Source organism: Heterodontus francisci, chromosome 18, assembly GCF_036365525.1.
Source record: "Heterodontus francisci isolate sHetFra1 chromosome 18, sHetFra1.hap1, whole genome shotgun sequence".
Classification (NCBI taxonomy): Eukaryota; Metazoa; Chordata; class Chondrichthyes; order Heterodontiformes; family Heterodontidae; genus Heterodontus; species Heterodontus francisci.
The window spans coordinates 87,542,227-87,569,660 of record NC_090388.1 but is presented as its reverse complement, the minus strand read 5'-3'; the positions used below and the strand labels follow the sequence as shown (position 1 = coordinate 87,569,660).

Sequence of the window (27,434 nt, the reverse complement as noted above, 5' to 3'; positions counted from 1 at the left end):
TTGGCTGTGTGGTAGATAGTGAGGAGGTTAGCTGTAGGCTGCAGGAAGATATTGATCGTCTGGTCAGATGGGCAGAAAAGTGGCAAATGGAATACAACTTGGAGAAGTGTGAGGTGATGTATTTGGGGAGGTCAAACAAGGCAAAGGAATACATGATTAATGGGAAAATACTGAGAAGATTAGAGGAAGTGAGGGACCTTGGAGTGAATGTCCACAGATCCCTGAAGGTAGCAGGACACATCGATAAGGTGGTTAAGAAGACATATGGAATCCTTTCCTTTATTAGCCAAGGTATAGAATATAAGAGCAGGGAGGTTATGCTGGAACTGTATAATTCATTGGTTAGGTCACAACTTGAGTACTGTGTGCAGTTCTGGTCACCTCACGAGGGAGCATAGATTTAAAGTGATTGATAGAAAGATTAAGAGGGGAGATGAGGAAAAATGCTCTCACCCAGAGGGTGGTGATGGTCTGGAACGCACTGCCTGAAAGGGTAGTTGAGGCAGAGACCCTCAACTCATTCAAAAGGAGTCTGGATAAGCACCTCAAATGCTGTAATCTGCAGGGCTACGGACCAAATGCTGGAAGGTGGGATTAGAATAGGTGAATCGTTTTTCGGCCAGTACAGACACGATGGGCCAAGTGGCCTCTTTCTGTGCCATAAACTTTCTATGATTCTATGATTTGTGGGATTGCTTAGCTCTGTCTATTGCATTGCTGCTTTTGCTGTTTGGCATTCAAGTAGTCCTGTGTTGTAGCTTCACCAGGCTGATATTTTGAGATATGCCTGGTGCTGCTCCTGGCATGCCCTCCTGCACTCTTCATTGAACCAGGGTTGGTCCCCCTGCTTGATGGTAACGGTGGAGTGGGGGATGAGCCTGGCCATGAGGTTACAGATTGTGGTTGAATACAATTCTGCTGCTGCTGATGGCCCACAGCGCCTCATGGATGTCCAGTTTTGAGCTGCTAGATCTGTTTGAAATCTATCCCATTTAGCACAGTGGTAGTGCCACAATGGTGGGTACCCTCAGTGTGAAGACATCTCCACAAGGACTGTGCGATGGTCACTCCTCCCAATACTGTCATGGACAGATGCATCTGCTACAGGTAGATTGTAAGGTAGTCAAGAAGGCATACGGCATGCTTGCCTTCATCGGTCGGGGCATAGAGTATAAAAATTGGCAAGTCATGCTGCAGCTGTACAGAACCTTAGTTAGGACACACTTGGAATATTGCGTACAATTCTGGTCGCCACACTATCAGAAGGATGTGGAGGCTTTGGAGAGGGTACAGAAAAGGTTTACCAGGATGATGCCGGGTTTGGAGGGTATTAGCTGTGAGGAGAGGTTGGATAAACTCGGATTGTTTTCACTGGAACGACGGAGGTGGAGGGGCGACATGATAGAGGTTTATAAAGTTATGAGTGGCATGGACAGAGTGGATAGTCAGAAGCTTTTTCCCAGGGTGGAATAGTCAGTTACTAGGGGACATAGGTTTAAGGTGCGAGGGGCAAAGTTTAGAGGGGATGTGCGAGGCAAGTTTTTTACACAGAGGATGGTGAGTGCCTGGAACTTGCTGCCAGGGGAGGTGGTGGAAGCAGGTACGATAGCGACGTTTAAGAGGCATCTTGACAAATACATGAATCGGACGGGAATAGAGGGATACAGACCCTGGAAGTGCAGAAGGTTTTAGTTTAGACAGGCATCAAGATTGGCGCAGGCTTGGAGGGCCGAATGGCCTGTTCCTGTGCTGTACTGTTCTTTGTTCTTCTTTTGTTCAACCAAACAACAGTCATAACACCAACCAACCAAACACCAGTCATTACACTAACCAACCAAACAACAGTCATAACACCAACCAACCAAACAACAGTCATAACACCAACCAACCAAACAACAGTCATAACACCAACCAACCAAACAACAGTCATTACACTAACTAACCAAACAACAGTCATTACACTAATTAACCAAACAGTTATTACACCAACTAACCAAACAACAGTCATTACACTAACTAACCAAACAACAGTCATAACACCAACCAACCAAACAGCAGTCATTACACTAACTAACCAAACACCAGTCATTACACTAACCAAACAACAGTCATAACACCAACCAACCAAACAACAGTCATTACACCAACCAAACAACAGTCATAACACCAACCAACCAAACAACAGTCATTACACCAACCAAACAACAGTCATAACACCAACCAACCAAACAACAGTCATTACACTAACTAACCAAACAGTTATTACACCAACTAACCAAACAACAGTCATTACACTAACTAACCAAACATTAAATTGGAGCTTACTGCTCGGAAGGAAGGGGACTGGACACAGTATTTGATCTTTAGTTCTTTGTAATAAGATTAGTTGTGATTTGATATTTCCCAATTTGTATTGCCAACTCCACTCAATGGGAACATTCCCCATCAGTTCCACACCATCCAGAGTCTGTATTTGATTAATCCATCATGAACTCTCCTTGCAACTCCACTCAGGGCCCCTCTTACAGTTCTCACTCACTCACTTCCTTCATTGTTGCTGGTCTTGTTCTCGATGTTGTTTCTCCAAAGAGTGTTGGGTGGCCAGTCTGATGCTGCAATTCCCCTTGCAGTGAGCTTGTAACATTGCACAGACACAAGTCATTTGGCCCAACTGTCTGGGTTGGCATTTACCATCCACATGAGCAAATAGTCCAAATGATATTGCCCCACCTGCCTCCTGCATCAATATATCCACTTCTTTTCCATTCACTTTCCAATCTTATGATGTGATTGGATGATGTTGCCAATTGAAAGCTGGGCACTCAGGCAGTATAAGAGGTGGAAAGCCACAGTCATAGTGTTTTGGAGTCCTTTTCAGTATTCTGTGAGAGCTGGGGTAACCCTTCCTCCTTATCATATACCTCTTGCCTACCTGGAAAGGAGAGGGAGCAACCCTGACTGCCAGACCAGGCAATACAGCTGAGGAGCTTCAACCCTATCGAGGTCGATCCTGGGCACTGACATAAGTAGCAGGCATCCATCTTACTGATTACTAAGTGCTGATTACCACAAGCATCATGTAGGGGAGCTCAGGGAGAGGCTGCCTGTACTTAAAGGCAGTACCATTCAAGCTGTGCCCAGTCCCCATGGTTGTGCCCACAGTTTGCCCTCTGGGTACCTGCTCCTTCCTTTTATGTAACTCAGACACACGATCAAACACGTCAGCAGGCAGCTGAAGAAGATCAGAGGTTAAAGTAGTGACAGCTGATTGCTGGGGCTGACAGCAGTGTGTGGGACCCATGATCACTGACAATCCTGCCCAACACGCACCGTCATTTACAATTCACATCCTTCTCACATTCTGTAGGCACAGGGCGGGAAGAAAGGCAGTGTCACACAGTGTTACAAACACTGTCCCAATACCCCATACCCTGTACCCTAATATCCCATACCCTAATATCCCTTACCCTAATATCCTGTACCCTAATATCCTGTACCCTAATACACCTGTACCCTAATACACCTGTACCCCAATACACCTGTATCCCAATACACCTGTACTCCAATACCACTGAACCTCAATATACCTGTATCCCAATACCCCAATATCCCGTACCTCAATATCCCGTACCCTAATACACCTGTACCCTAATACACCTGTACCCCAATACACATGTATCCCAATACACCTGTACTCCAATACCACTGAACCTCAATACACCTGTATCCCAATACCCCTGTACACTAATACCCCAAATCCCCTGTACCCAATACTACTAAACCTCAATACCCCTGCACCTCAATACCACTGTACCCCAATACCCTGAACCTCAATATCCCTTTACAGCAATCCCCAAAACCCCAATACCCCTGTACCCCAATGTCCCTGACTCCAATACCCCTGTACCCCGATGCCCCTGTAGCCCAATACCCCAGTACTCCAATACCCCTGTACCCTGATACCACTGTACCCCAATACCCCTGTACACTAATACTCTTGTACCATAATATCCCAGTACCCCAATACCCCTGTACCCCAATACCTCTGTACCCCAATATCTCTGTACCCCAATATCTCTGTACCTCAATACCTCTGTACACTAATACCCCTGTATCCTAATACTCCTGTACCCCAATACCACTGAACGTCATGAGCCCTGTACCCCAATACCCCTTTAGCCTAATAGCTCTCTAGCCCAATACTGCTGTACCTCATTTATCCCAAACTCATTTCCGATCCTGAGCCCAGTTTTAAACCATATCATGAGCTTGAACCCAATCCCAATCCTGATCCCAATCCTGATCCCAATCCCGATCCCAATCCTAATCCCGAGCCCAAGTTCAATCCAGTGCCGGTCAATATTCACTGGATAGTGATTTACATAGGGAGCCCCAACTGATCCTCGCCCTCCCAAACTGAGGCTTATGGAGCCAGCATTACTGGTGTAGCCTGGTCCAACACAGGCCAGCAGCCCAACCTGCCCTTTATTCTCCTGCTCTCTAGTCGGCTGCTGGGTTTGGGATCACCTACATTACAAGACATATGATACAGCTCTCCCACACACACAGACATGTCTGGGTACCTCTCGCCTGGAGCGCTGCGAGGTCCTCTCCAGTATATCATCACTCGACAAGTCCGAGTCCTCTGACAAACTCAGGTGCTGTCGGAGCTGCAGTTCTGCAACAAGAAACAAACAAGTCAAAGGTACAACAGAGCAGTGGGAGAGAGTGACGAGCACACGGGAACCAAGGCCAATTAAACCTGCCCGCACTCCCACATACACACAGAAACACAGCCAGTCAATCAGCGTGGGGGTGAGGTTACAGTTTTGGGGGGCTGGTCAGTGTGTCAAGGTGGGGGGGGGTCACTGTGTCAGGAGGGGTCACAGTGTCGGGGGGGTCGCTGTGTCGGGGGGGGTCACAGTGTCGGGGGGTCACAGTGTCGGAGGGGGGTTCACGGTGTCGGGGGAGTCGCTGTATCGGGGGGGGTCGCTGTGTCAGGTGGGGTCGCTGTGTCGGGGGGGTCGCTGTGTCGGGAGGGTCACTGTGTCGAGGGGTCACAGTGTCGGGGGGGTCACAGTGTCGGGGGGTCACAGTGTCGGGGGGGGGGTTCACAGTGTCGGGGGGGCGCTGTATCGGGGGGGGGTCGCTGTGTCAGGTGGGGTCGCTGTGTCCGGGGGGTCGCTGTGTCGGGGGGGGTCACAGTGTCGGGGGGGTCGCTGTGTCGGGGGGGTCACAGTATCGGGGGGGGTCGCTGTGTCAGGTGGGTCACTGTGTCGAGGGGTCACAGTGTCGGGAGGGTCGCTGTGCCGGGGGGGTCACAGTGTCAGGAGGGTCACTGTGTCGGGGGGGGGTCACAGTGTCGGGGGGGTCGCTGTGTCGGGGGGGGTCACAGTGTCGGGGGGGGGTCGCTGTGTCAGGAGGGTCACTGTGTCGAGGGGTCACAGTGTCGGGGGGGTCGCTGTGTCGGGGGGGTCACAGTGTCGGGGGGTCACAGTGTTGGAGGGGGGTTCACAGTGTCGGGGGGGTCGCTGTATCGGGGGGGGGTCGCTGTGTCAGGTGGGGTCGCTGTGTCGGGGGGGTCGCTGTGTCGGGAGGGTCACTGTGTCGAGGGGTCACAGTGTCGGGGGGGTCACAGTGTCGGGGGGTCACAGTGTCGGGGGGGGTTCACAGTGTCGGGGGGGGTCGCTGTATCGGGGGGGTCGCTGTGTCAGGGGTTCACAGTGTCGGGGGGTTCGCTGTGTCGGGGAGGGTCACAGTGTCAAGGGGGTCACAGTGTCAGGGGGTCACAGTGTCGGGAGGGTCACAGTGTCGCGGGGTCACAGTGTCGGGAGGGTCACAGTGTCGGGGGGGGGTCACAGAGTCGGGTGGGTCACAGAGTCGGGGGGGTCACAGTGTCGGGAGGGTCACAGTGTCGGGGGGTCACAGTGTCGGGTGGGTCACAGTGTCGGGGGTTCACAGTGTCGGGGGGTCACAATATCGGGAGGGTCACAGTGTCGGGGGTTCACAGTGTCGGGGGGTTCGCTGTGTCGGGGAGGGTCACAGTGTCAAGGGGGTCACAGTGTCAGGGGGTCACAGTGTCAGGGCGTCACAATGTCGGGAGGGTCACAATGTCGGGGGGGGGTGACAGTGTCGGGGGGTCACAGTGTCGGGGGCATGACAGTGTCGGGGAGTCACAGTGTCGGAGGGGTCACTGTGTCGGGGGGGTCATTGTGTCGGGGGGTCACTGTGTGGGGAGGTCACAGTATTGGGGCGGGTCACAGTGTTGGGGGGATCACAGTATCGGGCGGGTCACTGTGTCGGGAGGGGTCACAGTGTCGGGGGGGTCACTGTGTTGGGGGAGGGTCACTGTGTGGGGGGGTCACTGTGTTGGGGGAGGGTCACTGTGAGGGGGGGTCACAGTGTTGTTGGAGGGTCACAGGGTCGGGGGTGGCGGTCACTGTGTTGGGCTGCTGGTATACAGACGTTTCCCTACCCACTGCAGTGCGGAGTATGTCGGTGGTGCGTTTCGAGCTGGAGTCAATGGTATTGCTGCTGGACGGGCTGCTGGGACAGACCCTCTCCTTCTTCTTTCTGTCCTTTCTGTAACTGGAGAAGACGGATTTCCAAATGGACTTGGGTTTGCTGAGCTCGTCAGCCAGGATCCCTACTTTGTGCATCTGTCTGCCGTCAGTCTTTGATTTCTTCTCCTTTTTGCTCTTTCGGGGTGAGAACAGGGAGGACCTCTTCTTGTTTTTGCCAGCAGAGCTTTCTGAGGAGGCTCCCGAGCCCTGGCAGGTGTGATCCTGAGCTGCTGCTTGACACACCAAACTATCCACCATGGTCTCCTGCTGCAGCTGGTGTCCATTGGTTAACTTGATGCTGCAGGGTATTGTCGTGTCGGCCCAGGCCTGACTTGATGGCTGTTTCTGAACACTCCAAGAATGGGTGGGAGCCACTTCATCCACTTCCATTTCTTTCATCTTCATCAGCTGCTTTTCCATAGCATCTCGGAGAACTTGGCTCTTGACTGATTTCTCTCGCGCCCTCATCCTTTCCTTGGCTATCTCTTTGGCCTCTGGGGAGATCTCTGTCAGTAGCCGCCGTTTTGGACTTGTCGCCTTTGAATCTGCAGCCTTTGGGCCTTGGGCTAGATGTAACTTACAAGGTTTCTCTTGTTTGGGCTGACTGGTTGGAGGTGTGTAAAACCTTTCCTGGAGGCTGGTCTCTGGTGTCCGGTCATCGTATGTGTCCTCGACATCATCAGCAAATGGAATCTCATCAATACTCTCTGCTAGTGACTTCCTTATGCTGTGTGCCTGTGAGCTTGCTGCCTGTGGGCCTGAGCTGGGCTGTTCATTGCTGGGTAGCGTGGGGCTGCTGTCAGCTGCATTCTGCCACCTGTCCTGGTGCGTCCTCCGTCGCAGGGTTGCGGGCTCCTCACCAGCAGGAGGTGGTGGAGGCGGGCTAGAAGGTGGCGTTAACATGCTGTCTGAGTTATTCAGGCTCTCTGTGCCAGCAGTCCTGGTGTTGCTCAAACTTCCATTCAAGCCCACTCCAGAGGTGCTAGTCAAATCCCTCTGATCACCGTCAGGACTCTTGGGATAGATCCCGATGGATGGGCTTGAGGTTAGAGCTGTCAATGCCTGCTCCTCAACTCCAGCAATGCTGGGTGTTCTGGAGTGTGGCTGAGGAGTCAGCTTGGGGCTTCTCTGCTCCTCAAACATCTCTTCTGGTGTGAAGGATTGAGGAGAAGCTGATCCTGTGGTGGACAGCGTGAAGCTGGTTTCTGAACCACTAGTTCGGTCTAGAAGACTCTTCCTGAGCTCCATATTCCTCAGCCAGAACTCATCGACAGGCTCCTTTCTAATGGGTTTTTCTCCCTGCTGTGCAACGCTTGCAGCCATTTCTGATCCGTCATCTTGTTGTTCCTTGCTGAGTTCAGTTATTGGAGTGGACGTCAGGATAGTGGAAACTGGCTGGGATTTGACTGGGGACTGAGTTGTGATGGGGCTGGTCACCTCTGGACAGGTTAGTGGTTGGCAGCAGATGGCAGGAGGGACAGAGCCAGCACTCTCTGCCAGAGGGGTGACAGTAGCCTGATATTCCACTGCTGAATGGGATGATGGAGGTTCTGGGAACCACAGTGGCTGTGATCGTACAGGAGAGTGGTCCGAGAGTGGGCTGGTTGCTTCCTGTGACTGTGCAGCTTCCTTTTCAGAGCTGTTTGGCGTCATGAATGGAACCCCAAGAGAAAGGAGTTCACCCATTTGCTGCAGGGGTGAAGAAAACAAACATTTTATTCAGAAATGGACACCAAATCAGTTGTGAAAGCACAGACCCATGTAGAGTGCACTTACAGGGGCACAGGATGCAGACTAAAACTCCCTCTACACTGTCCCCATGAAACACTCCCAGGACAGGTACAGCACGGGATTTGCTGGGCAATTTGTGAAGCACTTCCTGACTGCAATCAGGGGGTGCAGTTGCACCTGTGTTGCTGCAACTATAACTGGAGTGGAGAGACTGGAGTAACAGGAGAGGAGATAACAGAGTGGAGAGAGCTGCAGTTACTGCTTCAACTGCCCTAATGTGTTGTACTTTTTACAAGGACAAAGGAGACCTGCAAGTCATTTTGGAGAGGTAGGTGTTGGAGCACCAGAGTACTGTTTGTTGTTTGGACTGTTGGGGGAGGGAGGAGGTGCTGGAAGATCCAGGGGTGGGGCTGCCAAATTCTATAGGGAGCCCCTGTACTTGCTCTTGTGTTTACCTTCCATCCTGCACAAAGGGGGCTCCCTCCCCACCCCCAACTGTGTGGCTTGGAATGGCAGGAGCTGCCCGGCTGAAGAAAGTCTTCACAGTCTTCTACAGAACTGTGGAAAAGGAGAGAACTGGGTGGCTCTAACCGACCTGGGTGAAGACCCCTCCCCTAACTGGAAGACAGGAGTGTGAACTCTGAAGTAAGGTGCTCCAACCACTGAACCACAGCAACATCCTCGCAGCTCATTTCTCCCTTCCAACACTTGGCTGTCTATCCTCTCCTTGTCCTTTTCCTTTGCACCCCTATTCTCCCCTACCCCCACTCCTCCCATCATATTGCTTTAGTTTAAAAACTGTTAGTTTATTTTGTAAGGGTGGGTGTGGCTCTGCAACCCCATGGCAAGTCCCTCTTCACCGGTGGCGGGGCCTTCTTGCATGTATGCTGCTGTGGCTAGTGCAGCTGTTGCCCTGTCACTGTTTGCACTAATAACATGGGGTCAAGAACTACGTCCACCCGAACATGATGATAGAGGTAGGTGTTAAGGCAATGGCTGAGGTTGTCGGCCCTTTGGCCATTGTTGCTGCCTCTAAAATGTATGGGAAGGCAGTGTTTTTCGTGAAGACCGAGTGGGCGGTTTCCCTGGCTCTGAGCAAGGAGTTCACCATGGGTGTGACCTTTCTGTCAGTGGACCCCCTGGAGGCCACTGCACAACGAATCATTTTGTCAAATGTCCTGCCCTTCATTCCTGGTGAGCTCCTCCTTCCCCGCCTGCACCATCTGGGGGAAGTAAAGACCGAGCTCACCCCAGTCCCGCTCAGTCTTCGGGAGAACAGCCTCCGGCATATGTACTCCTGCTGCCAGCTATTCATGCAGCTGGCACGGGAGGAGGTCACAGAGGGCCATTTCAATGTAGAGTTCCAGGGAACGGCCTACCGCGTCTTCTGGACCTTGGACAGGGCACGGTGTCATGTCTGCAAGGGGGTGGGGCATGTTCGTAAGAATTGCCTCAACCTCCCGGCTGCCAACTCCACCGCGGCAGCCCAGGGTGGCGCCACTGCACCTCCTCCCACCCCCTATACCTCCACCAGATACTGTTCAGTCGGTGCCGGAGGCTGTGGTTTTCACGGCCTCCAGCGGGAAGGGGGCCCGTCCAAGTGTAAGGAAGGCGTGGAGGAAAAATAAACATTGAGAGGCACATCCCCTGGACACCATGACACAACCTGAGCTCAGCCCATGGCCCACTCCTGGGGAATCCACCTGCCCCAGGGCTGGGCTCAGGACCAGGGTGACCAGGCAACAGGTGGGTGTGGAGGCAGAGGCCCCTGATGACATGGAGGTCTCTGAGCCTCCGCACTCCTCCCGAAATGAGGGGGAGACGTCCCTCCTCTAATGAAGGCTCTGAACCACGGGGTCCATCTCCTGGAGTGGGTCCTCAGGCTCCCCCTGCCACCAGCACGATCAGGGCCTCGAGCCCTGGGTGGGAACCCTCCACCCCCCGGAACGGAGGTGGGGGAGATGCCCCTGTGATCTTGTCAACTCCTGAGGTGGGGGACCTGCCCTTGGTAGGGGAGTCTGTGGACCCCATGGGAGAAATCATTCCTTTGGCCAATGGGTCAGGTGTCCTGGATGAGAGCGAGACCTGTGACGGGCCACCCTCCCAACAGCCTGACGCTCCTGCCCGGGATGTACCCGACCCAGAGGCCAATCTGTGTAATTCCCTGTCTGCTGGTCCTGTGAGTGCTGACGGGATGGGAGATGGCCTCCTCTCTCCACCTCTGATCCCGGCTCCGGCTGGATTTGAGGAGTCGGGCACTTCCATCTCCCCTGGACCACTCATTCTCCTGGGGACGGAGGTGGAGGGGGGTCCTGAACCGCTGGCGCCCACAGGTTCCATTTCCATTCCAGAACCCAGAGAGGACTCCTCCGCCATCAATCTGGGGGGTTGGATCGTGACTGAGGCGGGACCAGGTTGCGCGACCGGGACATCCGTCCCACAGCGTGTGGTGGGTGTGTCGGCCGCTGGCGGTGATGACCCAGAGGAAGATGGGAACTCTGGGGCGCAGAAGATGACCTTGATTCCATTGCCAGTGAGGTGGTGGAGTCCCTCGTGCCTCCCATCAAGTCTCCTCTCATCCCCACGGCAGAACTCCGTGATTTCCTCACGACAAGCAGGGGTTGCCGCAATAAAGTTCAGCTGGCCGTCGGTCAAGTCTGGCGCTGATCATCCAGTCCGTCGGTGCCGCCCTCAAGAAAGCGGGCAAGGGCGCGGCTGTGAAACTGGTTGAGAGGCGCCGATTTAATGCGTTCCTCAATGGGTTGCTGGGGGAGTGGAAGGCCAGGTGCACTTCCGCTCCCTCCTCACAGTGAGGTGTTGGTGATGGTTTTAAGTACCTATGACATGAAGATAACCATAGCCAGCCTCAACATCAACGGCAGCAGGGGGTCTCACTGCAGATTTCACAATCTCAGTCCTCAGGGAAGGGAGATACTCGGTGGGCTTTCTGCAGGAAACCCACACCGTTCCAGGAGATGAAGCCACCTGACTCCTGGAGTGGCAGGGGTGGGGTCTACATGAGTCACCTCACCCCTATTTCTAGTGGGGTGGCTATCTTGGCCTCAACTTTTCAGCCGGAGCTCTTGGGGGTCAAGGAGCTAGTGCCGGGTCGCTTGCTCCACCTCGCCGTTCGCCTGGGTAGTGTGCCGCTCCGCTTTGTGAACGTGTACGCGCCCAGGCCCGGCCCATTGCAAGCGCACTTCTTTGAAGAAGTGTCCGCTCTCTTGAGCTCTATCGATAGTGGCGAGTGCATCATCCTCGGGGGATTTTAACTGTACCCTCGAGGTGGGGGATCGCTCTGGTCCCCAGCGCAGCCAAGCGTCAGTGAAGTTGAGGGGACTGATCAGCTCCCTTAACTTGGACGTCTGGCGGAATCTTCATCCCGACTCCAGTGCATTCGTGTGGAGGTCTGGAGGAGGACGGTCCCGAATCGACCGCCTCTACTTTTTGCAGGCGTATGTCTCCTGCGTTTCGGCGGCCTCCACTTGGCTGGTGCCGTGCTCGGACCACCGCCTGGTGTGGGTGGAGTTCACGCCGCTCCGCACGCGGGCGGGGTCCGCGTACTGGCACTTTAACAACCGGCTGCTGGAGGACTGGCGATTTCGGGACTCGTTCTGTCGATTCTGGGCCGACTGGAGAAGGAAGCAGGGGGGCTTCCCCTCCTTGAGGCTATGGCGGGATGTGGGAAAGACTCACATCCGTGTCTTCTGTCAGGAGTATGCAAAGGGGTCGACCAAGAGGCGGGAAGCCCAGGACAACATCCACCTGGTCCGGGACCTGATCCATCTTTCCCAGAGGACTGGTCAGTCGGTCGCCTTTCTCTCCCTCGATCAGGAGAAGGCGCTCGACAGGGTGGATTACAAATACCTTTTCGGGGCTCAGCGCGCTTTTAGACTCGGGTGGCATTTTGTGGCCCGGGTCCGACTTTTGTATGCCGCCGCAGAGTGTCTAGTCAAGGTTAACGGGTCCTTGACGGCGCCCCTTCGCTTTGGGAGAGGAGTGCGTTAGGGATGCCCCATGTCCGGCCAATTGTATACCATCTGTGTGGAGCAGTTCCTGTGCCTGCTTCGCAGGAGGTTGACGGGATTGACTCTGCGCGAGCCGGCCATGCGGGTCGTCCTCTCGGCTTATGCCGATGACGTGCTCCTCGCGGTCACAGATCCCGTTGACTTGCGGAGGATGCGCGACTGCCAGCAGACCTTTTCTGCTGCGTCCTCCGCGAGGATCAATTGGGAGAAATGTTCCGATCTCCTGGTGAGTCAGTGGACTCTAAGGTGGACTCCCTGCCGGAGGAGTTGACACCTTTTGCGTGGAGCACCACGCACCTCCTCTATCTGGGAGTCCACCTTAGCCCCGCTGAGGAAGCCTGGCCGACAAACTGGCAGGAGATGGAGGCGAAAGTCACCACTCGGCCTGGGTGCTGGACAAGACTGCTCCGAGTGCTTTCCTACAGGGGCCGAGCGCTGATCATAAACCAACTGGTGGCCTCGGTTGTGGTACCAGTTGGTCACTTTGGCCCCGCCCCCAGCATTTGCCACCAAGAGGAAACACTGGGTCTCTGCCAAGGTCCTGAGTCTCCCGATTGAGGAGGGCGGCCAGTCGCTGGTGTGCATCCGCACCGAGGCTGTGACTCTCCGCCTTCGGACCCTGCAGAGATACCTGTACATCGAGCATCCTCCCACATGGCGTGCGCTGGCGACGTATTTTTTCCGCCAGTGTCACTGCCTTCAAGATGACGTGCAGCTCCCAGTGGAGACTGTTAGCCGTACCTCTGAGGGTGTTGCCTGTCTTTTACCAGGATCTATTTCGAGCCTGGAACATGGTCGCCTGCAGTTGGGGCGCTCCCCCACCGGCGGAGGAGAGGGCCTCGACTGTCCGGGCGGCTGATTCCGGGGACGGACCGGTGGGCGAAGGAGTAGCCGAAGCTGTGGGTGGTGAGGGGGCTCGGGAGAGCGGAGCGTTCCCGGCCAAGCTGACCCCTGCTCGGCCGGAACTGCTCATCGGATCCAGGCCCCGACACCCTCCTCGGGAGCTGGTCCCGCACAACCCCAGCCTCCTCGCGGAAATGCCCTCCGTGCCATTCCAATCGGTGCGGAGGGGTTTCCTGTACGGGCTGCTCCTGCACACTCTCCACTTCCTCGCTCTCCTCAGCCGGCCGGACACGCCCTGGCAGTCCGCGTTGCAATCTGGCAGCGAAGGGAAACCCCAATGGAGGTCTCTCTACGCGGGAGTCTTCCCCCTTTACATCGGGGACCTGGGGTGGAGGGTGTTGCACAGGGCAGTCCCGTGCAATAGACTTTTAAGTAGGTTCACAGACTCCCAGGCCGCCTGTAATTTCTGCGGCCTGGATGAGTCTGTGTTCCATGTATATTTGGAGTGTGCGAGGTTGCAGCCCCTCTTTGAGTAGTTGAAGGGGCTGCTTCTCAAGTTTTGGCTGCACTTCAGTCCCACGCTCCTGATTTTTTGGGCACTGGGTGCAGAGGGGCGTGGGACGGGAGGAGGATCTCCTCGTCGGTCTGCTCCTGGGCCTGGCCAAGGTGGCAATTCACAGGTCCAGGCTGCGGGCCGTCGGTGGGTCTGTCCTCTCTGCCTGCTCCTCTTCTGCGGTTAAGTTCGCACCCGGGTGCCCCTGGAGAAGTAGCGTGTGGTTTCCACCAGTACGCTTGAGGCCTTCCGTGACTGGTGGGCACCGCAGGGACTGGAGTGCATTGTCGATGCCGAGAATGGCATTTCAATTTGAGTTTTTTATTCATTTGATTTTTATCAAGTTATTTTAAAAATATGTATATAAATAGGGCCTGAGGAATAAAGGCCTCCTCGACATAAAATATGTAAAAGGGGCCTGGGGTATAAAGGCCACCTTATACAAAAAAAAAAGGGATTAGATAGAGTAAAGCTCCGTCTACACATCCCCATTTAAACACTCCCAGGACCAGAAAAATTAAAGGGAGCTGACTTTCACTCTTGGTCTTTGAACGTTGTTCACCTATCAAGACGTTTCCTACTTACTGGTGGGTTCTTTCTCTGACCTGGTGGGTAAGTCCTCCTTCCTCTTTCTGCAGTTATGACCCACATTCCCTGAATAGGCATTGTGTACGAAGGGACTGGTTGGGCAGCAGGATCAATATGGTTGTTGTACAGCATCAAGTCCTTAAAGAGTGTCCCACCCGCTTTCATCCTATTGCATGCAGGTGCAGACTTTCCGTTCAAACCATCAGGAAGGCCACAGCAAAGGGCATTATTGTAAGATACCCACCATTCGGTGGCATCTCTGGCCAATTGATGAGTTGTGAAGGTGTCGGCTCACATCTGTCGCTAACTTGGGGAGAGGTTTCCCCCAAACCCATTGCATATACAGCAAAGAGAAGAGGCCAGGTGAACAGATGGAGGAAAAGCATCTAAAGACTCAGGCCAGTCAGATCAACCAAAGCCCAGTGGAAGGTCTGGAGTTCAGTAGTGGTGAGTTGAAGGCTCACCATTAAAATGGCACATTTCACCGATTTTTAAATGGTGAAGTTGAAATTGGATCTGTGAATTGTACCTCAGGCTGACCTCTCCTGCTGCTGAGAGAAGATGGCTGAAGATCCACACTGCTCGCTGAGTGCACTTGGTGTCTTGGTTTGGATCCACCTAAATATATCAGACAGACAACTACTTAGAATGAAATTGCATCCGAACATCACTGCTTATTTACTCTTCCTCCCCTTCATGTTGTAAATTACCCATAACTATCTTTGCAACCGGTCATGTAACATAGGCAGTCAAAGGGGAAAGAGCTCCCAGTCAAAAGATGTGCAAAGTGAGAGACAAGAATGTCAAAAAAAAGAGGTAGAGACACAGACAGAAAACAAAAAGCAGAGAATGTGAGTGCGAGGCAGACAGGCAGGAAGTGAACGAGGACAGAAGAAGCAAAAAGGAAACCGGAAGAAACAGATAGATAAAGAAAGAGGATGGAAGGAACGGTGATATAGTTCCAAGTCCGGATGGTGTGTAGCTTGGAGGGGAACTTGCAGGTGATGGTGTTCCCATGCATCTGCTGCCCTTGTCCTTCAAGGTAGTAGAGGTCGCGGGTTTGGAAGGTGCTGTCTAAGGAGCCTTGGTGCGTTGCTGCAGTGCATCTTGTAGATGGTACACACTGCTGCCGCTATGCGTCGGTGGTGGAGGGAGTGAATGTTTTTCGATGGGGTGCCAATCAAGCGGGCTGCTTTGTCCTGGATGGTGTTGAGCTTCTTGAGTGTTGGAGCCGCACCCATACAGGCAAGTGGAGAGTATTCCATCACACTCCTGACTTATGCCTTGTAGATGGTGGACTGGCTTTGGGGAGTCAGGAGGTGAGTTATTCGCCACAGGATTCCTAGCCTCTGACCTGCTCTTGGAGCCACGGTATTTATATGGCTACTCCAGTTCAGTTTCTGGTCAATGTAACCTCCAGGATGTTGTTAGTGGGGGATTCAGCAATGGTAATGCCATTGAATGTCAAGGGGAGATGGTTAGATTCTCTCTTGTTGGAGATGGTCATTGCCTGGCACTTAGGTGGCAAATAGCATTCACGCCACACATCAGCCCAAGCCTGTATATTGTCTCATTCCTGTTGCATTTCTACACGGACTGCTTCAGTATCTGAGGAGTCTGGATCAGTGCTGAACATTGTGCAATCATCAGCGAACATCCCCACTTCTGACCTTATGATTGAAGGAAGGTCATTGATGAAGCAGTTGAAGATGGTTGGGCCTAGGACACTACCCTGAGGTACTCCTGCTGTGATGTCCTGGAGCTGAGATGATTGATCTCCAACAACCAGAACCATCTATCTTTATGCTAGGTACGACTCCGACCAGTGGAGAGTTTTCCCCCTGATTCCCATTGACTCCAGTTTTGCCAGGGCTCCTTGTTGCCATACTGGGTAAAATGCTGCCTTGATGTCAAGTGCAGCCACTCACCTCACCTCAAGTTCAGCTCCTTTTGTCCATGTTTGAGCCAAGGCTGTAATGAGGTCAGGAGCTGAGTGGCCCTGGCAGAACCCAAACTGAGCATCACTGAGCAGGTTATTGCTAAGCAAGTGCTGCTTGTAGGCACAGTTGATGACACCTTCCATCACTTTGCTGATGATTGAGAGTAGACTGATGGGGCGGTAATTGGCCAGGTTGGAGTTGTCCTGCTTTTTGTGTACATGACATACCCGGGCAATTTTCCACATTGCAGGGTAGATGCTAGTGTTGTAGCTGTACTGGAACAGCTTGGCAAGATCTGGAGCACAGGTCTTCAGTACTATTGCCAGAATGTTGTCAGGGCTCATAGCCTATACAATATCCAGTGTCTTCAGTAGTTTCTTAATGAAATCTTGGAGGGATCTAAGATCCCAGATGGATTTGAAATCTCCGATGGGTCTAATCTGATTTTAGGGGGCTTTGATGAAATCTCAGAGGCAACTGAAATATCAGAAGGGTTTAATGAGGTTTTGGAGGGATTTGATGACATCACAGAGGAGTTTGATGAGATCTTGGAGGGATTTGAAGAGATCCCAAGCAGTTTACTGAGATCTAGATGGTTTTGCTGAGATTTCAGGTTTTTGATGAGATCTCGGAACAGTTTGTTGAGATCACAGAGGGATTTGATGAGGTCTCAAAGACTTGAGATAGGAAAAGGGTTTTGATGAGTACTCAAAGGAATTTGCTGAGATCTTGGAGAAGTTTGAGTTTTCATTGAGGTGTTTAAGATTGCAGAGGGGTTTCATGAGGTCTCCGAGGGATTTGTGATCTGAGGGTTTGAAGATATTAATGAGGAGTTTGAGGAGATCTTGGGGCTTAGTGAGATCTTGGAGAAGTTTGCTGAGATTTCAGTTGTTTGAGATCTCCGAGCATTTTGATGGGCCTCAGAGGGGTTTGCTGAGATCAGGGAGGAGCTTATTGAGGTTTGAGAAAAAGAAAGTAAGATTTGCATTTATATAGCGCCTTTCATGACCACCGGGCTTCTCAAAGTGCTTTACTACCAATGAAATGCTTTTTGAAGTGTAGTCACTGTTGTAATGCAGGGGTTTAATGAGATCTTGGAGGGTATCTCTCAGGGGTTTGATGGGTCCTGGAGGGATTGGACGAGATCTCGGAGGGTTTTAATGAGATCTTAGAGGAGTTTGAAGAGATCATGGAGGTTTTTGTTGACATTTGAGGTGTTTAATGAAATCTCAGATCTGAGATTGGAGAGGAGTTTGATAACATCTGGGAGGGATTTAAAACCTCAAAGGTTTAATGAGATCTCAGAGGGATTTGAAATATCAGTGATTTAATGATACCTTGGAAGGAACCTGGAGGAGTTTGATGAGGTCTTGGAGCAACTGGATGAGCTCTCAGAGGAGTTTGAGATCGTGGAGTGTTTTAATGAGATCTCGGGGGAGTTTGAAGAGATCACGGAAGGTTTTAATCAGATCTGAGGGGTTTGAAGAAATCACTGAGGAGATTTGGGGTATTTGTGATCTTGTCAGATCTGGTGAGCTCTTGGAGGGATTTAAAATCTGAGGGGTTTGACGAAATCTGAGGGAATTGAAATCTGAGGGGTTTGATGAAGTCCTGGAGTGACTGGATCAGATCTCGGAGGAGTTTGAGGAGATTTGAGGTGTTTAATGAAATGTTGGAGGGACTTGAAATCTCAGATTTGATAAGATCTCACTGATTTGAAATCTCAGATTTGATAAGGTCTTGAAGTGACTGGATGAGATCTCAGAGGTGTTTGAGATCTTGGGTATTAATGAGATCTCAGAGTTTTGATGCAATCTCTGAAGAATTTGAGAAGATCTCAGCAGAATTTCAAGAGATCTTGAGGGAATTTGGAATCTCAGATGGGGTTAATGAGGTCTTGGATGGTTTTGATGAGATCTCCTGGAGGTATGATGAGAATGCAGAGGGATTTGATGTGATCTTGGAAGGATTTGAAATTTTGGAGGAGTCTGAGGTATTGGAGGAGTTTGACGAGCACAAAGATGTCTGAGAGCCTTGAGGAGTTTGAGATCTTTAAGGGGTTTGATGGCTTCTATGCCAATGCAGATGGCACCCAAAACCAACTCTTAACATAAAAGCAAAATACTGCAGATGTTGGAAATTTGAAATAAAAGCCAAAATGCTGGAAATGCTCAGCAGGTCTGGCAGCATCTGTAGAAAGAGAAAGAGTTAACGTTTTAGGTCTGTGACACTTCTTCAGAACTGGCTGTTGCTAGGTATTGCTATGGGGCCTAGCTATGCCTACCTATTTGTGGGATCTGTGAAACATTCCTTGTTCCAGTCCTACTCCAGCTTCCTTCCTCACCACTTTTTCTAACTGGAAAATGTCATCAACTTTGTAGTATAAGGGTCTGAAAGGGTTAATCTAGAGACTGTAACGAATACCTCCTATCACAATGATGTAAGAAATCACATGGGGGAGAGACTTGAAGCTAGATGCAGCATGGCTTTGGAGGAGTCACACGGATTACTGTGAAGATGTACATAGTTATAACATAATAAATGTTAATGTCTTACTTCATGGAGAGTCCATTGGAGAATGTAACATGAGGGTTAGAGCAGTTATGAATCATTCTCAGGATGAAGGCCTACCACTCAATGAGAAGTGAGTTTTCAAAGTTGTCCATTTGTTTTTTTTTTTAGGACATACTGTGGCGCAGTGGTTAGCACCGCAGCCTCACAGCTCCAGCGACCTGGGTTCAATTCCGGGTACTGCCTGTGTGGAGTTTGCAAGTTCTCCCTGTGACCGCGTGGGTTTTCTCCAGGTGCTCTGGTTTCCTCCCACATGCCAAAGACTTGCAGGATGATAGGTTAATTGGCCATTATAAATTGCCCCTAGTATAGGTATGTGATGGGGAAATATAGGGACAGGTGGGGATGTGGTAGGAATATGGAATTAGTGTAGGATTAATATAAATGGGTGGTTGATGGTCGGCACAGACTCAGTGGGCCGAAGGGCCTGTTTCAGTGCTGTATCACTAAACTAAACTGTAATGGTCACAAAAGATGAGAGCCAGTAGCGAATTTCCACTTCCTACTTCTGTCCATGATCTTTAACAGTTTCTTGGCATGGTCAATCAGTTGGCAAAATTCCTTCCTTACTTAGCACAAGTTACTGAACCTTTGCAACAACTGCTAAGAAATGCTTAAGCACGGTGCCGAGATGCACATCAGCAACAAGCGTTTTGAAGGATCAAGGAGATGCTGATTTCGCCTGATGTCTTTGTTCACTATAACCCTTTGCTTTCAACCACAATTGCAGCTGATACCTTGTCTACAAGGATAGGGGCAGTCCTTTTCTAAGAACAGCCAGATGGAAGTGGAAGACCTGTCTATTATACATCATAAGCACTGACTGACACTGTGGATGAGATACGCCGTGACAGAGAAGGAAGCTCTCACAGTCACCGAGGCTTGAGAAGTTTTCAGATGATCTTATAGGCTTAAAGGTTGTCATAGAGACAGATCACAAACCCCTAGTTTCCTTACTCAAAGAAACTCGCTCGGATGCCTCTGCAGATCCAGAGTCTGGTTGAGGCTCATGAGGTTCACGTACGAAACGGTATATGTACAGGGCAAGCAATAAACAACAGCAGATGCATTGTCTCGAGCAACAGTCGACCATCCTACTCAACAGGATCTTAACTTTACTAATGAGATGGAGTCATATTCGCAGGTCACTGAATTGGCGAGGAGGGGAGGTGATGGCATAGTGGTAATGTCATTGGCCTAGTAATCCAGAGGCCCAGGCTAGTGCTCTGGGGACATGATAGTGAAATTTGAAATCAATTAATAAATCTGGAATTTAAAAAAACTAGTCTAACAGTAACCATGAAACCACTGTGGATTGTTGTTTTAAAAAAACCCCATCTGGTTCACTAATGTCCTTTAGGGAAGGAGATCTGCTGTCCTTACCTGGTCTGGCCTTCAAAGTGAGAGGGGAAAAGTTTAGGGGGGATATGCGTGGAAAGTTCTTTTCGCAGAGGGTGGTGGGTGCCTGGAACACGTTGCCAGCGGAGGTGGTAGACGCGGGCGCGATAGCGTCTTTTAAGATGTATCTAGACAGATACATGAATGGGCAGGAAGCAAAGAGATACAGACCCTTAGAAAATAGGCGACATGTTTAGATAGAGGATCTGGATCGGCGCAGGCTTGGAGGGCTGAAGGGCCTGTTCCTGTGCTGTAATTTTCTTTGTTCTTTGTTCTACATGTGACTCCAGATCCACAGCAATGTGGTTGCCTCTTAAATGCTCTCTGAAATGGCCTAGCAAGCCACTCCGTTCAAGGGCAATGAGGGATGGGCAATAAAAGCGAGCCTTGCCAGAGACGCCCACATCCCACAAACGAGTTTAAAAAAAAAGTTCAAATAAACTCCAAATTCATCAGGTGCAGATGCAAGATGTATCTATGTTTGCCAATATTGCGAGCAAGGGTGGCCACAGCAGAGTCCCAGTGGTAAGAGGATGTAAATCTTCTTTGAACACAAGATGCTTTACTATTGTGGATGATTTGCAGGTATATGATGAAAGATTGGTGATTCCAGAGTCAGTCCAGGAAGATATCTTGGAGAAAGTACACCAGGGTGATATGGGCATAACTATATGTAGAGCACGGGCTCAGGCGTCCGTGTGGGGGCCAAGAATATTGACGAAAGGATTGCAAATTGTCACATTTGTGCATTTTACAAACCGGATTGGAGAGAACCTCTTACCTCGATCCAATTCCCAACCAGACTGTGGGAACATTTGGTGATGGATCTATACATCTTTGATGGAAAATTGTATCTAATTGTAGTCGATTACTTTTCAAGGTGGATCGAGGTTAAATGTTTGTATACAACAACAGCTGAAGCAGTCATTAGAGATTTACAAGAAATCTTTGCAACACATGGTATACCTGATCAGATAGTGTCCAATAATGGACCACAATTTGCAAACGATTACTTCATATCATTTGTGCAATTCAGTGCATTTGTACATGTGACAAGTTCCCCTCGGTATCCACAAACCAAGCTGAAGCTGAACAAGGAGTTAGAATTATTAAAGCAGTGTGAAAGAAAAATCAAGTATTCCAAACAGCACTTCTGAACGACAGAACTACTCTATTGTTATGTGGATTAGCACCATCTGAACTGTTAATGGAAAGAAAGTTTAGGATGCAACTTCCAATTTTAGCCAAGAAATTACTTCCAGAGTACAAGACAGAGAAAAGTCTTACCAAAAGAAACAAATCCACAATTATAACAGGAAATACCATACCAGGAACCTACTGAAGTTGTCAGAAGGGCAAAAGGTATGTGTGCGAGACCAAAGCAGAGAAGGAGTAATTCTCCAGAGAGGAAAATCAACAGTGATCTTATTTACGAAGAACTTCAGAAAGTACTATATGAAGAAACAGAAGGAATCTTATTCCTTTACATCAGACGTCAATCGGTCATACATTTGGATGAATCCGATGTTGAACCTGAAATTCAGAAAACACCGAATACTACAAACCTCAATGAAGGCCATCCAAGTCAGGACACAAGATCAGAGAAAGACTACCAATCTCCTGCATCTGATGACAACACGATCAGGGAGAGTTGTGAAACCTCCTGACAGATTGAATCTATGAAGTCAGAGACTTGGGGGGAGATGGGGTAGTATATAAATTTATTAAGTGAATGTATGTAAATATATGTTTGGATAAAGACTTGAGGGGAGATGCAGTATAAGGGGCTGAAAGGGTTAATCTAGAGAGAGTGTAAAGAATACCTCCTACCATGATGATGTAAGAGATTACATGGGAGAGAGACTTGAAGTTAGATGCAGTATGGCTTTGGAGGAGTTACAAAGATTACTGTGAAGATGCACTTGGTTATAATATAATAAATGTTAATTACTCTAGACTAACAAACATACAACAAACGTTGACTCCAATTTCCACCCTTCTCTCACCTTCACATAGACCATCTCTGACTCTTCCCTTCCCTTCCTTGACTTCTTTGTCTCCATTTCTGGGGATAGGCTATCATCTGATATTCATTATAAGACCACTGACAACCATAGCTACCTTGATTATACTTTCGCAAATCCCATTTACATTCTCCCAGTTTCTCCAACTCTGTCGCATCTGTTCTGACAATGCTTCTCATATGTCTTCCTTTTTGCTCAACCAAGGAATCCTCCTCACTGTAGTTGACAAGGCCCTCAAATGTATCCATTCCTTTTCCCACACTTATGCTCAAACCCCCTACCCTCCATGCCCTCAGAACTACAATAGGCTACCCCTTGTCATCACCCCAGTTCTGATGAAAGGTCATTAACCTGAACATTAACTGTTTCTCTCCTCACAGATGCTGCCACACTGCTGGGTATTTCCAGCATTTTCTGTTTTTATTTCAACTCTGTCATCTTTTCTTACCCTATGACCATACATTCTCAGACTCCTATCCAACATCAAGTTATGGTCGACACTACCCCCCCCCCCCCCCCCATCATTTGAATATCCGGAAGATAAAAGCCATTATTTGTAAGTCTGACACAATCTTCAATCCCTTGCAACTGTCTCAATGCTCCCTGGCTGGCTATTGCAGACATCCTGATTAACTCTGAGCTGAGGTTCAAACTACAGGTCCTTCTCATCAACAAACCCACTTACTACCCATCAAAACAATGACTATCCACTGCCCTCTCCCATTTCACCCATAAAACCCTCACCCAGGTATCACAAAGTTTACCTTGAATTCTAATCTCACCACATGCCTCTTCCTTTTCTCGCACTAACTGCTTCAGTTCTTCTGTGTACGAAATCATCAGGTTCTCAGCCTCTGCATCCGAAGCAATATCTATTGATAGTAAAAACAAATGGGTCCAGTATAATTAGCATGAGGAACGCTGTGACCCGGGCTGGTGTGAGGAACACTATGTCCTGGTAACAATGAAGCAGTGTTTTACTGAGGTGGTGAGACGGCCTCAGCACATTCTTGGATATTTGACTGAGGGTGCTGACATATTCTGTTTCGTTATTCTTTCATGGTATGTGGGCATCATTGTCAAGGTCAGCATTTAATGCCAATCCCTAGTTTCCTACAAAAGTGGGTGGTGGTCCCATTTTTTAAACTGTTGCAGTCCTTGTTGTGATGGTATTCTCACAGTAAATGGGGTCTGTGGAGCTAGTTGTGTAAAAATTGCTACAATTGCGAGGCTTGCCTCCAAGCAACATCGATACTGAGTTGGTACCAACAAGAGGGAAAAATCTACTTGACCTTGCCCTCACCAGTCTACCTGTTCCATTTGTATCTGTCCATGACAGTATTGGTAGAAGTGACCACCGCACAGTCCTTGTGGAGACAAAGTCCCGTCTTCACATTGAGGATACCCTCCATTGTGTTGTGTGGCACTTGCACTGTGCTAAATGGGATAGATTTCGAACAGATCTAGCAACGCAAAACTGGGCATCCATGAGGCTCTGTGGGCCATCAGCAACAGCAGAATTGTACTCAACCACAATCTGTAACCTCATTGCCCGGCATAGCCCCCACTCTACCATTACCATCAAGCCGGGGGACCGACCCTGGTTCAATGAGCAGTGCAGGAGAGGATGCTGGAAGCAGCACCAGGCAAATCTCAAAATGAGGTGTCAACCTGGTGAAGCTACAACACAGGACTACTTGCGTGCCGAACAACAGAAGCAAGACGTGATAGACAGGGCTAAGCGATCCCACAACCAACGGATTAGATCTAAGCTCTGCAGTCCTGCCATATCCAGTCGTGAATGGTGGTGGACAATTAAACAACGAACAGAGAAGGAGGCTCCACAAATATCCACATACTCCATGGTGGGGGAGCCCAGCACATCAGTGCGAAAGATAAGGCTGAAACATTTGCATCCATCTTCAGCCAGAAGTGCCGAGTGGATGATCCATCTCAGCCTCCTCCTGAGGTCCCCAGAATCACAGATGCCAGTCTTCAGCCAATTTGATTCACTTCATGGGATATCAAGAAATTGCTGAAGACGCTGGATACTCCAAAGGCTATGGGCCCTGACAACATTCCGGCCATAGTACTGAAGACCTGTGCTCCAGAACTTGCCACATTCCTAGCCAAGCTGTTCCAGTACAGCTACAGCACTGGCATCTACCCGGCAATGTGAAAATTGCCCAGGTTTGTCCTGTACATAAAAAAACAGGACGAATCCAACCCGGCCAATTAGTCTACTCTTAATCATCAGTAAGGTGACGGAAGGTGTCATCGACAGTGCTATCAAGTGGCATTTGCTGAGCAATAAACTGCTCAGTGATGTTCACTTTGGGTTCGGCTAGGGCCACTCAGCTCCTGAACTCATTACAGCCTTGGTTCAAACATGGACAAAAGAGGTGAGGTGAGAGTGACTGCCCCTGACATCAAGGCATTTGACTGAGTATGGCATCAAGGATCCCAAGCAAAATTGAAGTCAATCGGGGGGAAAACTTTCCACTGGTTGGAGTCATACCTAGCACAAAGGAAGATGGTTGTCAGAGGTCAATCATCTGAGCTCCAGGACATTACTGCAGGAGTTCCTAAAGGTAGTGTCCTAGGCCCAACCATCTTCAGCTGCTTCATGTGCGAGGCAAGTCTTTTACACAGAGGGTGGTGAGTGCCTGGAACTTGCTGCCGGGGGAGGTGGTGGAAGCAGGTACAATAGTGACGTTTCAGAGGCATCTTGACAAATACATGAATAGGATGGGAATAGAGGGATACGGACCCCAGAAGTGCAGAAGGTTTTAGTTTGGACAGGCATCATGATCGGCGCAGGCTTGGAGGGCTGAATGGCCTGTTCCTGTGTGTACTGTTCTTTGTTCATCATTGACCTTCCTTCAATCATAAGGTTAGAAGTGGGGATGTTTGCTGATGGTTGTACAATGTTCAGTACCATTTGCGACTCCTCCGGTATTGCAGCAAGACCTGGAGTACACTCAGATTTGGGCTGGTAAGTGGAAAGTAACATTTGTGCCACGTAAGTACCAGACAATGACGATCTCTAATAAGAGAGAATATAACCATCTCCCATTGACATTCAAAGGCATTACCACAGCTGAATCCCCACTATCAACATCCTGGGGAGTTACCATTCACTAGAAACTTAACTGGACCAGCCACATACATACAGTGGCTACATGAGCAGGTCAGAGGCTGGGAATTCTGTGGCAAGTAACTCACCTCCTATCTCCCCAATGCTTGTCTACCATTTACAAGGCACAAGTCAGGAGTGTGATGGATAACTCTCCACTTGCTTGGATAGGTGTAGCTCCAATAACACTTAAGATACTTGACACCATCCAGGACAAAGCAGCCCACTTGATTTGGCATCCCATCCACCGCCCTCCACATTCACTCCCTCCACCACCAATGCACAGTGGCAGCAGTGTGTACCATCTACAAGATGCACTGCAACAATTCACCAAGGCTCCTTTGACAGCACCTTCCAAACTCGTGACCTCTACCACCTGGAAGAACAAGGGCAGCAGATGCAGGGGAACACCACCACCTGCAAGTTCCCCTCCAAGTCACACACCATCTTGACTTGGAACTATATCACCGTTCCTTCACTGTTGGGTCAAAATCCTGGAACTCCCTTCCTAACAGCACTGTGGGTGTACCTACCAAACATGGACTGCAGCAGTTCAAGAAAGCAGCTCACCACCAACACCTTTTTGGGATGGACAATAAATGCTGGCTTGTCAGCAATGCTCACATTCCATAAATGAATAAAAATAACCCAGGAACCCACCTTTATCAAATCACTGAACCAGTCAGGAGTGACCAACTTTCTGGCAATTGCACTAACTACACGACAGGTTATATTGAGAATGCCTTCCTGTATATCTGAAGGCCAGCCTTCCCGGACAGTATCACTCAGCTTACCTTCCTCAAGTGCAGCTCCATTATCATCCTCCTTCTCCTCGTCCTCACCCTCATCTGGACTTAGCTCCAGCTCTCGGTGCTGTTCTGGGGATGCAATAGAGAAAGAGCAAAAATGTAAGAACCACGTCCATCAGGCACGTGTACCCTGGGATATCTATCATAGCACATTCCTCTAAACAGCTCAGCTTCCTAATGAGACATGTTTATCAACTAACAACAAGAGTTGACATTTATCTAGGACCATTAATATTGCAAAATGTCCCAAGGTGCTTCACGAGATTGCTATCCACAAGAATTTTGACAACACGCCACAGGAGATATCATAACAAATGACCAAAAGCTTGGACAAAGAGCTAAGATTTAAGGAGCATCTGAAAGGAGGAGAGCGATTGAGGGGTGGTGAGGTTGAAGGAGGGAATTCAAGAGCTGAGAGTCAGGGCAGCTGAAGGCACGGATGGTGGAGCAATTAAAATCAGGAACGTGCAAGATGCCAAAACTGGAGGAGTGCAGAGATCATAATGGCTTATAGGGCTAGAAATAGGGAGTAGCAAGGCCATGGAGGGAAAGGAAAACAATGATTTGGGTTTTCAAACTTTAAAAAAAATCTTGTGTTCCCCACTGATAGAATCAAGTCTAGTTATCCTAATCCAACCCTCCAGCTCACTCTCTAAAACCTTTAATACTTCCCCACCCAGTCAAAAGTAACTCTTCTGCTCACTCCCTATATTCTTTAATATCCCAATCTCCTGCTCACTCCCAACACACTTTAAAACCCACAGTATAATCCCACCCTCCCCCTCACAGCCCATACCCTAGAAAATCCCACCCAGTCTAATCCCACTCTCCCCCTCACTTCCTGTACCATTAATATCCCACCCATGCTAATCCCACTCTCCCCCTCACTCCCCATACCCTTTAATATCCCACCCAGTCTAATCCCACTCTCCCCCTCACTCCCCATACCCTTTAATATCCCACCCAATCTAATCCCACTCTCCTCCTCACTTCCTGTACCATTAATATCCCACCCATGCTAATCCCACCCAGTCTAATCCCACTCTCCCCCTCACTCCCCATACCCTTTAATATCCCACCCAGTCTAATCCCACTCTCCTCCTCACTCCCTTTAATATACCACCCAGTCTAATCCCACTCTCCCCCTCACTCCTCACACCCTTTAATATCCCATCCAGTCTAATCCCACTCTACCCCTCTCTCCCTGTACCCTTTAATATCAGACCCAGTCTAATCCCACTCTCCCCCTC

General features: G+C 49.9%; 1 protein-coding gene across 6 annotated transcripts in view; it reads right to left on the bottom strand.

Moving 5' to 3' along the window:
- Positions 1 to 27,434, bottom strand: part of LOC137379759 (protein-methionine sulfoxide oxidase mical3a-like) — a 1,360,716-nt gene that overhangs the window by 101,801 nt on the left and 1,231,481 nt on the right. For all 6 annotated transcript variants that reach the window (XM_068051091.1, XM_068051094.1, XM_068051095.1 and 3 more), the window contains 5 exons: positions 26,170 to 26,253; positions 23,004 to 23,111; positions 14,836 to 14,924; positions 6,476 to 8,252; positions 4,584 to 4,678 (listed from right to left, as the gene is read on the bottom strand). In XM_068051091.1, the coding sequence (XP_067907192.1) occupies positions 4,584 to 4,678; positions 6,476 to 8,252; positions 14,836 to 14,924; positions 23,004 to 23,111; positions 26,170 to 26,253 (2,153 nt within the window). The remainder of the gene's footprint in view (positions 1 to 4,583; positions 4,679 to 6,475; positions 8,253 to 14,835; positions 14,925 to 23,003; positions 23,112 to 26,169; positions 26,254 to 27,434) is intronic.